The sequence below is a fragment of the Hemibagrus wyckioides genome, linkage group LG21 (genome assembly GCF_019097595.1).
Source record: "Hemibagrus wyckioides isolate EC202008001 linkage group LG21, SWU_Hwy_1.0, whole genome shotgun sequence".
In the NCBI taxonomy this organism is placed as follows: Eukaryota; Metazoa; Chordata; class Actinopteri; order Siluriformes; family Bagridae; genus Hemibagrus; species Hemibagrus wyckioides.
Genome location: NC_080730.1, coordinates 4959721 through 4973680, shown reverse-complemented (window position 1 = coordinate 4973680; position 13960 = coordinate 4959721). Strand labels below are relative to the sequence as shown.

Sequence of the window (13960 nt, the reverse complement as noted above, 5' to 3'; positions counted from 1 at the left end):
GGTTCTGGTACTTGAAAGCACTTCTTGTAGCTCTACGCTCTGTCTGATATACGGGCATATAACAAATCCTGATTATTTTAATCCTGTAAATCTTTATCTTATTAAGCAAAACATCTCCTTACAAATATAACACAGAATCTAGACCTAGTAGATTTATGGCTGTTGATTGGTGATGATTTAGTCTGAAATCTAATTTAATTAGCTAATACACTGTTGTGAGGAGAAAAAAAGTTATGAGTTATGTTAGGAATGGCTTTGATGAAGGACATTTTCACTTTGCAGTGTCTTTGTGGAGAAGTCTAGAGGATCCAGTGATCGAGGATTAAAGAGGAATCTATTACGCTAGTCCAAGCCAAAATTTCCGTCTCTCTCTTTCAAAATAACATTTATCCACTTTAACTCATTCGTCCGTCTTTATATGATTCACAAAACACGGTGGCACACTGAGAACACAAGCGTCAACATTTTGCCTCCTTTAGAATTGTTTCTTCTTGGGTAGGTAGAAGACCATAGACGCATCTTTAATCCTCATCTGCTCCGATTGACCTGAAGATTTTCCTACCGGTTTCGTTATAATTCAAACAAATACAGTTTTAACACTTAGTTTTTTTGACACTTGCCCAATTATCTTCAATGCGTCGTAATCAACTCATCGTGATCCTCTCAGATTTAGCCATCAGACTGAGGCAAGTCATCGATACAGACATTTTACAAATCCCTGAGGATTTCAAAAAAAACTTCAGTGAAACTCTCCATAGTGCAGTTTATGATTAATGTGTGTAACTCATCTGCATGTGCATCAGATTCCATTCTGTAATGTTTGCACGTTCTGCACAGTTACTACATGTACCATAATTGCACATCAGGCTAGATATTGCACATTATTTCTTATTATAATGCAACCTCAGCATCTGAATTTTCACATTAAGAATTGAAATTTTGCAAGAAATTTGTATCGCAATACTAAGCATTTTCTGCATACGAATGAACCGAACCGAATGGCGACTAAGTTGTGCGTACGTCTGGGAGCCGTTCAAAACTTATTTGCCTCAATGGAAAGCCAAGCAAAGCCAAACGAACCGAGTTCACAAATTTTACGAATTTTCTTTTTCAATCAGCGAAAGTTGTTTTGAAATAGTCAACCCACAGTGTTGCCTTCGCCATGCGTTCAAAAGCTAGGTGATTTTCTGGGTGTTTTTTTTTTGTTTACAGTTTGGTGGCGTGGGTGGTCTGTTCTATTTTTAGTGCAAGCATGGTGGCACAACTTCCTGTGAGGAACCCTGACATATTCGTATTCGTCATATTGGTCCACTGCATTTCTATTCCGCTTTTTTAAAATTAGCTTTTCAAGTATAGTTTATTTATATGCACAGTCTAGGAGGAGTGGCCTGGTTTTTACATATTAATGTGTATGTGACAAATAAAAAAATTTGGTATCATGACTATTGCAGCAAGATATGGTCCTTGATGACTAAGCTTCTTCATCCATCTAGAAATCACAGTTTTATTATTATTAGCTGATTCTTTTGGCATTTTAGTTTCAACACTAACTATGGTCAGTTTGAGATGATTTTAATATGATTACATGACCGTCTGACGTAGATGTCTACAAAATACACCCTGCTAGAATATCAGTACTTGTGTGATGTGGTAGCTTGGACTACTGATTGTAAGGTTGTGAGTTTGGATCCCAGGTCCAAAGCTGCCACTGCTGGGCCCCTGAGCAAGGTCCTTTACCCTCAATTGCTCAGTTGCATAACATGACATAAAAATGTATGTTGCTCTGGAAAAGCCTGTCTGCCAAATGCGAGATATGTTAATGTGGTGGTGGTGGTGGTGGTGGTAGATGATGTGGTTAAGGCTCTGGGTTTTTGATTAAAAGATCTGGGTTTAAGCTACCACTGCTGGTAAACTGAGCAAGGCCCTTAACCCTCTGTATCATAGCTGCCCCAGCCCTCTGACCCCAACTTTCTTAGCTGGTATGTGCGAAGAAAAGAATTCCACTGTGCTGTAGTGTTTGTATGTCTTCTTCTTCTATTTCTGTCTGGATGCAAATTTTTATTGCTGATTATACTTTTAAAAAAAGGTCTGATGTTCTGTCTTACATCATCAATCAAAGAGATCATCCTTTGAAAAGCAAATATTTTAAATCCAGAATTATCTACAAGCAATCTTTTTCTCGCCCCCCCCCCCCTTCCCGTTTTCACCATAATTTGGTTTTTCCCATCTCGAGAGGTGCAGGAAATGTATAAACTAAAATAACCTGTTACAAGCTGAATAAGAGGAGGTCAAAGTGATCTTGAAGTAATAAAGATATTTTTCAGTCCATTTGCACATGTTGTAACTGTGCACCTCACAGAGTTTGGCATCATTTCTAATTCCTCCAGCTGGCGGCTTTAAGACAAGCGTCGCAGCAGCAGTCAAGCATTTCTCAAAAAATTTCTCACACTGCCACAACTTTGTCCTTAGCTCTCCACGGTTGCAGTTTTGTCAAATTTTGTTTGTGACAGCATAACCAGGATTAAAATTGTAGAGTGTAAACCCAGCTCAACTCCCAAAATGCAGCTCTTGAACTTCACCAAGTCTTTTAAAATCTTCCCCTATTTATATGTGGACTGCACACAAGGAAAAAAACCCAAACCCACTTTAAGATTTCCTGGATGCCTGGAGGCTGTTTCGATTTGAAAGCTGGTGGTTTACGGTCTTTTGTGGCATGAATCCTGCTAAATCTCTGTCAGGAGGTTAAGCATGAGCCAAATCAGACCAATAGATGTATCTTTCGACAGGTTAATGACCCCAAATGAATAAATGAATACAGAAATGGCTGCCACACAAAACTAGCCTACAGAATATAAAGAAAGGTTGTGCTCCAATAACCTGGAGTAGTTCAAGCTTATATAGAAGCGTCTTCAGGAAATGCAGGAAAGGCTTTGCACACAAGTCTGAACATAGGTGTTCTTGTGTTATTCATTATTTATGCAATGCTTATGAATGTGCTACTGTATAAAGGTTGAAAGTCTGTAAATCTGCCTAATACTCAAGGCGTGTCCGAAATTCCACACACTATCCTACATCATTGTGTAGTATAAATAGTGTCAGTATTGTGTTCACATTGAAAACTCCAACAATAGGGAGAAGTGCACTTTAAATACCTAGATGAACTTAACGAAAGATGGGTGGAGCTACCAGGCACTGACGCTGGACAAGAAAACATCCAACTGTCTCTTACAAAAGTTAGTCCATGTCATGTGATTTATTGTTCGATTTATTGTATTGTGTTAAAGCTAATACATGGGGTGCCAATACTTTTGCAAACAGTGATTTATGGGGGATAACTTCACTACTTAGGAAAACATTACACTTTACAGTGAGGTATATGCTCAAATATCACCTATTATTAATAATAATATTATTCTATATTGCTCAATAACAGCATTGATGCTGAAGTCCAAATTATTAGCATAATTGAGCAGTTGGTTTTAAAAAATGATAATTTTTTTAAAAAAACGTTAACTTAATATGCAACTCTTCACATCACACATATTATAAATTTGACGAAAAAAAGTCAATCCACTGATATTTTGTCACGTTACTTCCAGAGCTAGCGTTCAATTGAGTTGCTTCTAAATGCAATTTGTGCCCTGAGCTTTAACTCTCTAAGGCAAATGACTCTTCAGTTACTTGACCTGCTCTTGGTTTTCAGCACAAATCCTTCAGGGCATGATGATTAAAAAGTCAATATCAGTATAACCAGGGTTTTTTTTCCTAACCTAATTCCAGATAACTCTCAGACAACATTCCTGTTCAAGGAATGTCAAACTTCCCAACTTCCCAGCTTAATGGGAACTGCTTCTAGTGGGAAAGAGAGAAGAAAAAAAAAAAAACAGGGGTCAAAGAGGACTGGAGTAGCCTGTCCTCTTTGGAAGTCTGGCCTAAAGCGAGCTGGCCTTATTTTAGCTCAGAAAGCTTTCTGTTGAAAGGAAAGCAGACAATCTCAGGTCAGTTTACTATCTGGTCTAATCATGTGCTTATGGGAATCATTACTGTGGATAAAACATAAAACTGCTTAGCACTTTGCTGTAACATGGCTGATGAAATAATGGGCGGGTCATCAAGTCAAAATGAAGCACTTCCTAGAATTCTGCAATAATATATTCTCATATAAATGCTTTCACGCTTGTATTTCTGCATTCAGAAGTTGCTTTGGATGAAAATGTCTACTACACGAATAAATGTATTACGGGACATAACACGATGTGGCATGATGTTACAGGAAAATAATCAACGGTGTGATGAAGAAGAAACGAAAATGCCATGCAGGGCCAGCCTCACCCTAAAGTGCGTTTTTAATTTAATTTTTTTATTTCTAAAGTATTTTTAGACAATGATAGTTACATTTAATGTCATGGAATGTCCATGCAACAAATTAACAAAAAATAACAAATACATAAAAAATAAAAAATAAAATAAAATAAAATAAAATAAAATAAAATAAAATAAAATAAAATAAAATAAAATAAATGCAACACACTCCATTCTGAAGACTTTCACAGGCAGGAAAACCTCTGAATGTTAGGAAGGCCCTGACAGTGGATACTCCTTCCTCAAAGGAAACTTCAACATATCAACAATTATACATTTCATTCTTTTAAAAAATTAAAAAATAAAAATTTATTACATTAAAAATAACCTTTTTTATGTATATGGAGTGAAATGTTTGCTAATGTACAAATCCCAGGAAGCTAGCTGTTACCATAGAAACAACAGTGTATTCATATAGACCTGAACAGCTGCTATAGGAGTAATTCATGTTTGTTGTAGGTGTTGCCTGACTTATTTAGTACACAAATAAACAGAAATATTTGCTATGCTTTTGCTAACTGTCTGTTTCTAAAGTTCTTAATCGATTCAAAGGCATAGCAAAAGTTTCTAACACGGGTGAAGGACAATAGCAGGAAGTGGAATGAATTTAAAGATTAAGTCTTTGAAGAGCGAATAATTGAATAATTGGCAGTGACTCATTAAAATGATAATTCTTATTTATGGAGCTTCTTTCAAAAATTGAAACACTCACTACATGGCTTCTTACTAATTAACTTTTTTTTTTCTTTCTCTTGTGCTTGCCTCGCTTTTCCCTCCCCTCCTCTTTACTCGGGTGAACCTGGCACGCTAATAGGTTATGAATAATTCTGTTTCAGCTTAGACGGCAATTAGCTGCAATGCAAGAGGACATTCTTCATCGTCCGTATTGGGGAAGGGGATTTAAGGGTCAGCGGAGAGCAAGTGCATACTCTACATGGCCTAATGGCACACACACACACACACTTGGCCATGGTTTCTGAAAGATTAGACGATAGACTGCGTGAGCTACTATTCAGTGATAAAGTGGAGTCTATTAACATGAATGAAAAATGCGCTCGCTTTCCCGATATTATTCATATACAGAAGAGATTGTCCTGTAGTATAATTTGTAGTTAAAAGGCTAGGTGTGGACTTTTTCCTTCTCCACTTTTATACACACTACAACATTTCCGCTGGGTAACTGGACCAGTTTTTGGTCTAAGGTCAGAAAAGGAAACTAAAGCTGTGTTCCAAATGACTTACACTGTGCACTATGTACTCTAGCGTCTAGTATATGAATTTTAGAAGGATAGTATCATCTCAGATGGCATGCTAAGGGTGTTTTGCTAACGGTGCATATGTATATGCATTTGCTAGTCGAGGGCAAATAATGTCAAAGGTCAAATCCCACTCGTTTTCTTTTCTATTTGAACAATATGTCTTAAGAATAGTGTGTAAGTATGCAATTTGGGATGTCATCAAGAACAAGCAGATTTACTGACTTGCATCCTTTATGGCATGTTCATAAGCTTTACATAAGTAATAACTAACAAGAAAAAAAAGACTATTAGCTTTCTGTAACAGTACAACCCTAAAAAAATGTTTTATTCCTCTTATATCACAGTGATTTACTAACACTTATATTTTTAATTAATTACTGAAGTGCTTTTATTACCATTTACAGTAACATTCATATTTATTATTCAGACAAATGATGGAAATAAACCAGTAACAGTGCTCCGTAACAGCATGTGTACACGGATAAATACAAACCTAATTACTACTTTAGTATGAAGGCATGGAAGTAATCCATTTGCCTCACATATGGCTTTTTAAATGAGTTCATTCATTATGAAATGAAGCTTCGTAATAGTTTTGGACTGCAAATGGACCGAATGAAGAAGACACGTTGCAAAAAAAAAAAAAAAAAAAGAAAAGAAAGAAAATGATGGCGGATGATTCATAAAAGATGTCATAAAGCTTTTTATACTGCAGTGCAGTTGAATAATGGGTTTATGTTAATGTGCTAATATGTTATTGTTTCTATAGTAACAGCTTGTACACGGGGACTTGTACGAGACATGATCTGAGACTAATAAGGACTGGGTTTAAAAAGTTGTTTTGTTGATTAACAGGGAAAAAAAAGCACTCTGGTTGCTGTGGTGAAGTGTTTTGTTTGTGGTATTTTGGAACATGTGATTTGCTGAAGATACTCAGGACAAAAAAAATCCTCCCAGATAGACGAGGCGAGCGAGAGAGGACAAAGAAAATGGTTAACTCTTTCTCCCAAAGGTCAAAAAAGTGAAATTTGCTCCTGTTTGGTTGTGTTCATGTTGAGCATTGAATGTCTGTCATGTTCCACTCCACAGTGGTGGTTAATATGAAGCTCATATGAAAGTAGACACTCAAAGTATTCTGTTTTTAGGGGTTATATATTCATAGAAAAGTTGCAAAAAAACAAAAACAGATCCTTCAAAGTTAATGTTGATATCAAACCCGTTTCTGCTCGCTGAGATGCTCCAAATGATAGTTCATCCAAAATGCAGCTCAAATTTGATCTTCAACCACTAAAACTCTGTGTCAGGTCAACAGTAGGGAAAACACACGTCTCACACCGAAGAGTCCTGACTCATTTGATATCAGACTCACGTCCATAAAATGATTCATTTGTTTACACTGATTGAAAACATCTCATAATTCCACTCTTATTCGTCTGGCAGACTGGAACATCAGTATACTGGTAAAAGAGTTATGAAGTGAGTCATAACCTTTCTGACTAGATTTTTAATCACAGCTTTAAATCTGTCTATAAACTGTTTAAAAGCACATGGTTTTTTTTTATTATTAATAAATGAGACATTGGACTTGTCAGTGAATTGCTTTGTGGTAAAATGACCACCTCGATGTGTTTACACAGCACAGTCTGTTCCTAAAAAAGAAAATGATTTCAATTATCACAAGACAGTCCCAAGACAAACTAATAAAATGCAGGATGAGAAACCAAAATCGACAAAGAAAGACTTTTCTATCATAAAATGCTTATGCAGTGGAACCTCAGCATGCGAATGCCCTCCCTTATGAATATTTGGCTTAAGAATTTAAATTTTGCAAGAAATTTGCATCGGCATACAAACAAACCGAACGCCGGCTAAGTACGTCCGGGAGCCGTTGAAAAATTGGTTGCGTCAGTGGAAAGCCAAGCAAAGCAAGTACAATTTGTTTTTCAGTCAGCAAAGGTTGTTTTGAAAGAGTCAACCCACGATACCAACGTTGCCTTCGGTATGCATTCAAAATCTACATGATTTTTCGGGCGTTTTTTTGTTGACAGATCAGCGGCGTGGGTGGTCTGTTCTATTTTTAGCCCAAGCTTGGTGGCACAACTTCCTGTGAGGACCCTTGACATGGAATGCTTGGCTTGGGTCAGTTCTTTGTAAGCAGCCATACAGTTTACATATGCTTCGTATTGAGGACTTGCCTCCATAACCAATTCAGTCTGTATGCAGAGGCTCCACTGTACTAGTTGTTAGGTCCTACTTAGATGTGCCTACATCGGTGGTGGGTTGGAAGTTATGCCATGCTCTGCCTTCCGCCAGTACTATTGGTTGGATGGGTCCGGCAGACATTTAAACCTAATCAGCCTAACTTTCCGGGGTCACTGCCTATTCTGTAATTGTGTAGTTTTCTTCTGTGTATGACCTTGTGTTAGCCTGCCTCTTCGTGTTTGACCGCTCTGTTGGACATACTTTCTGTGTAAATATTATACATGGTTATACCAAGATATACTTTTGTAAATAGCACCCTGTTCGGTGGTTTGTAAGTAGTCGGCGCCATTTACGTTTATTCTGTTGTCTCTTTGTTTTCGGTTAGCTAGGGAGCGTGTATGTTTCTGTTCTTTTCTTTTGTCATAGGTTAATTGAGTTGGATTATGTATAGTTAGAGGAAGTTTTGGTTATTATTTTCGCCTGGCTGACTTCTGAAGCTGTCACCACCTAACAAATAACTGAGAAAGCAAGCAAGCAATACTGGATTGTGATTCTTTTACTCATTGGCCCGGGTTTGATTCCTGGGCAGGGAGCTAACACAGCCACTGAAGAGTTAACTCTTAGTGCAGGGCCCAAGGCCGGATAAAATGGGAGGGTTGCGTCAGGATGGGCATCCGGTGTAAAACCTGTACCCAATCAAAACATACGGATCAAATGATCCGCTGTGGCGACTCTGAACAGGGAGCAGCTGAAAGAACAACAACAACCTGTATGTTGTGAGTTAATATTTCAACTGCAAGGATAAAAACATACTGTAAATACTGTAGCTATCCTTAAACTGTTAAACACACCACAGCTGTTTGTGTAGACGAATTGAAGTATGTCGTTTTTTTTTTTCTTTCTGAAGTGCCATTACATTGTTAAATAGCTGGAAAAAGAGTGTCGGAGACTGGCTGACATAAGCAGTCTGGTTGTTTCCCTCACGAGGGACCGATCTGGCTTGTCAAACTAGCGGCACAATTCTCTTTCCAGCAGAAGATTGCAATAATCCTTGTGCAAATGAGGTCTGTTCTGAGGTAAAAAATAAAAGTGAAAGCAAAGTCAACAGCGTTATTCTGAGCCTCCTGCTGTACCGACTCTAGCACAGGAACAAGCTCTAAACAGAAGATTAGCTTTCAAAATATGTCTGTCTTACATCGAAATACTTTCAGTCCTTAAATACATTTTGCAAGAAAATATTTCGATGACAGTTCATACGATTTTATTTAATAGGACCTTTGATGAATAGTGAATAGCAGAAGTTAAGAATAAACATGGAGATCTACCACTGAGATCCTCAGCTTCCTCTGGATCATTACGGAGAGCTTAGAAAAGCAAACATCACAGGCTTTTCTTTTAAAATCCAAAGAATCTCAACTCAAAATTAAAAACTTCTGAGTTGAGAAACGAAGGCCACATGTCATGACATTGATCACAGGGAGAAAGAAGAAAAGCTCTATTCACTAATACAGTGCATTCACTGAGACTTACTTTTGAAGAAGAAAAAAAAAGTCGCCAATCAATGATATAAACTCACAGTTTTTAAGGGTAAAAAGTCACAGTAATGAAATATATCCACTTGAAATTGCAAGATTAAAAAAAAAACATGCAACTGTGAGAAAATTGTTATAGGTATAAATGTTAGAAAATATTATATTAGAAAATCTCGCAATTATGAGATAAAAAACAGTTATAACTGAAATTAACTTAAAAGAAGTCATAATTTTGTCATAATAATAAAAGCTGCAATTAAAATAAATAAATAAACAAACAAAAAAATGAATAAATAAATGAATAAGTAATAAAAGAAATAATAATAACTAGTAAATTGTGAATTATTTATTTATTTATTTATTTATTTATTTATTTATTCATTCACATGATTCTGTAGCGGCTGTGTGGTATTAACTTTGCAATTACAATATAAAAGAAGTCACAATTGTGTCATAGTCATAATTATGAGATAAAATTAAAGTTGCAATTAAGTAATTTTAAATAATAATAATAATAATAATAATAATAATAATAATAATAACGGGTAAATTGTGAAATATTAGCACACAAGATTTAGAGAGAGAGAGAGATAGATAGATAGATAGATAGATAGATAGATAGATAGATAGATAGATAGATAGATAGATAGATAGATAGATAGATAGATAGATAGATACCTTATTCATCCCATTGGAAAATTTACAAATTTACAAGATTCACTTGCAACTGTGTGATTTTAAGTTTGCACTGACTCAATAAAAAAGTGACTGTGGCTTGCAGTTGCGAGATATAAAACTGCAGTTGTGGAATATTAACTCGCAAACTGCGAGAAAACAGTCACACTCGAGCGAAAACTCGCAATTTGGAGATGCAATTGGGCGAGTCGTCGTTGCGAGTGATGTTCACGCAACGGCGCCGTTTTATCTAGCGATTACGAGATATTAGAATGATATTAACTTGCAAATGTGTGGAAAACAAAATGACACACAACTGTGAGACTCACACGAAACCGCACGTCTACATTTGTGTAATGTGAGTGTGTGTGTGTGGGAATGCTGGTCCTGTGCAGGATGACAAACACTGCTGAGGATTAGTGGAAGTGTAGGCCCTCAACTACACACACACACACACACACACACACACCTCGGCATGCTCAAAGGCTGTTATCACAACCAGGCAGCTCCACTAATGGCATTCTTACTGCGCAAATGTCATTACGCACACACACACTTCCTCTCTCACTTCGTCATATTACTAATTACTGCCAGAAGATGAAGCACTTTCCCTTAACCGCATGATGGAGGCTAGCCGAAAGAGTTTATGTTGGAAAAACCGCTAAAAGTTCGAGCTAGCATCATGAACCGAATCCTGTAATGATCTTATTATGTGCATATCAGGCATCATTTCCTCTCGCCATCATTTCCTCATTTCTCTTCTCAAAACACTGACTAATAGAGTACTGATGCTGGATATCCAAACTGCCACAAAACCACCGGATGAGGGAGATGGAAAAAGGAAGAGGTCGCTGGGGTTGGTCCATAGGAAAGAAAATCAATAGGTGGGGAACAAGCGAAGGGCTGGGATATCTTTAGCTGTGTACTCACACATGACCGTGAGAAAGACATTCCCTGATGCTAGGACCACTTTTTCCCGGGTGGCCCGGTCGTAGATGCCCACGTGGCATTCGTAAGGACCGTTGTCTGAAATTCGGACTTCTGGGAGCCTAAAGGAAAAAACAGGACATGGATCAGATTTTAGGATCATGATTGAAACAAATTATAAGATAAAATCACAACATTCATTGCATATTCACAATATTACTGATAATGGTAATCTAGCAAAAAGCAGTAAATGAAAAGGGGCAGAGTTTTTATAGACATCTTTATAACCAGAGATTTAGGTAAAAGGAATTAACACCTTATAAGGAAAAACATTCATTAGCTACTTCCTTTGTCTTTCTGAGCTAAGCATACTTTTATTTTTTCTTTCTTCATTCCTACACTATCAGTTGACCTTGGTTAGCTGCACCCTCTGTTCTGACCATGGCACAACAAATCTACATTCTACTTTCTTGCTTCCTCAGTAATACAACATTTCAATTTTTCCATCACGCAAGAAGTTAGGAGTGAAGCTGAGATTACCTCTGAAATACACTTCAGCCCTACAACATGACCCGTTTTTAAATACATCTGATTCGTTTCATCCTGGTTAGCGCTAATTCTGTTTTATTTATTTATTTTTTTTCATTCATTGTTAAGCCTAGCTAAAACTAAGCAGATTCTTTTCGCGCTCATCTAAAATGTTAGCTAGCCAGAAATAAGAAGCCTACTACTATTTTTTGGAATGCAGTGTAATAAATATACTCACAACAGGCCTGATTTAGCAAACTTTTACTAAACCTTTCTATAAACTGAACCAAAACTTTCTGGCGAATTTTACAACAGATTTTGAGATGCCGAGAAGCGCAAAACATGACGACGAATCAGAAAACAAAATAACAAATCCAAAAACACAAGGAGAATTCAGACAGGCCAGAAAAGGTAGGTATAGCTTGCGAATGGAATTCTTACTGCTGATTGGACACTGTCACTCAGGATAAACAGGAAGTCCAGCAGTAGCTGCAGCAGTAGCAAGTGTGTGTATGAACGCAGCTCTGCTCTTATAACGGTCCCTACACCCTTTAATCTGGAATAGTTTTGTCTTCAAAACATTCCTGTGTTCTTTAGGTGTGTTTTTAGAGATCGCAAACTAATCTTTATGCCCTGGTACGCTATCAGTATATCCAAAATCACGGCATATGAACGTCCTTCCTTAAAGTAGCGTTGAATGAATTCCATCCATTGTCTATACCCACTTTACTCCTAATTAGGGTCACAGGGATCTGCTGGAGCCTATCCCAGCACACATTGGGTGAAAAGCAGGGGTGCATCCTGGACAAGGTCACTAGTCCATCAATTTAGAATTACCAATCAACCTAATGTACAGGTTGTAGGAGGAAACCAGAGTACACCCATGCAGGCAGAGGGAGAACATGCAAACTCTACACAGAAAGGCCCCTGCCTGTTCGAACATGGGATTCGAACCCTGGACCTTCTTGCTGGGAGGCAACAGCGCTAACCACTAAGCCACTGTGCTGCCCCTGAATGGATTCCTTTTCATTATAAATAGAAATATATATGTTTGTTATTTTCACAGAACTCCATATACGTACAAGAAATAATGTTAAATACAGAATTTCCTACTTCTTGAATATCTTGAGTGACAGATGTCTCATCCAATCAGCGATAAGAATTCCATTCGCAAACTATATCTACCTTTTCCGGTTTGTCTGAATTGTCCTTGTGTTTTCGTAGTTGTGACTGTGTTTTGTACTTCTCAGCCACCGTAGATTTTTCGTAGTGTTCGCGATATTACAAAGTGGGTTCCTGATACAGCTCATTTACACTTTATACCACCTACAAAACTCCATAAAAGTGTTCAGACAGCTGAAACGGATGATAAGGACGAAGCCTATAAGACAGAAGTGGGAGTTATTTTTATTCCTAGTTCAATAAAAAATAAAGATTATATAATATTAATAATAATAAGCAAACACTGATGGCTTACAGCTACGCAAAAACAAATAAATCGGTCTGTCCTCTGTTTATACCACACTATCACTTTTGTCATAATTAACCACCAGTAATATAAACGTTCTCGATGGGACTCTTGGTCTTGATGGTCCCTGAGTCCTGATTGAACTAGCATGAGGATGTGTTTGTGATAGAGACTCTAAGGCACTACGATAAGTCGCTCTGGATTAGGAAACACTGCAAATATAATAAAAAACAGTAAAAAAAACAGCAACTTAACCTTTGACTGTATAAACCTGGAATTAAAATAAGGTTATTCCTGCCAGGTTTTACATTAACTAGTCTTCTTATGTGTAAATTTCTACAAACTCAAAAAGCACGACTTGGATTTTAACGTTTTTTCCACCAAATTTGAAATTATTATTCTTTTGAATACTTCAGAAAACACCTTTTTACAAATGTCTCGATTACAAACAAATCTGTTTGCATTCAGCTTGATATATAAATGCAGCCTGTTCTGGATAAAATCCCTTTAAAAGGACGAGAAACAAAGATCAGGGTTCAAGGAGCAGATTCTCTGAGAAGGTCCTTCTCTCTCTGCACGACTGTCTCTCTTTCCATCTCCTCCTTACTGCTGAGAAAAGTGAGATGTTTATTAGCCACAGTTTGCACCTTGATGTCTGTGTTCTATTTTTGTCCTCCTTCCACTCGAGCATCTCTCTCTCTCTCTCTCTCTCTCTCTCACTGTTTCTGTCTTCCTCAGTATATTCCTGACGGGCCTCGCAGGCGTTCTTTCGGCGCCGCTAGACAAAGTCCGGCTGCATTTAACCTTTTAAACAAGCGGAAAAACAGCTTGTCTGATGAAGCTCATCAACGTAGAATGAGGTCGTCTTGCAATCTCTCTCTCTCTCTCTCTCTCTCTCACTCTGTCTTTCTCTTTCTGTCTGGGCATCGCTTTTATGTTACAAAAAAAAAAAAACACGCTCTTGCTGCTTTTCCTCTTCCTAACTCACGCTAACTCACTTTCGCTTG

At 37.4% G+C, this 13960-nt stretch overlaps 1 protein-coding gene across 1 annotated transcript in view; it reads right to left on the bottom strand.

The window, feature by feature from the left end:
- Positions 1-13960, bottom strand: part of igsf21a (immunoglobin superfamily, member 21a) — a 293873-nt gene that overhangs the window by 101011 nt on the left and 178902 nt on the right. Inside the window, exon 4 of the mRNA XM_058372829.1 lies at positions 10961-11079. Within this exon, the coding sequence (XP_058228812.1) occupies positions 10961-11079 (119 nt within the window). The remainder of the gene's footprint in view (positions 1-10960; positions 11080-13960) is intronic.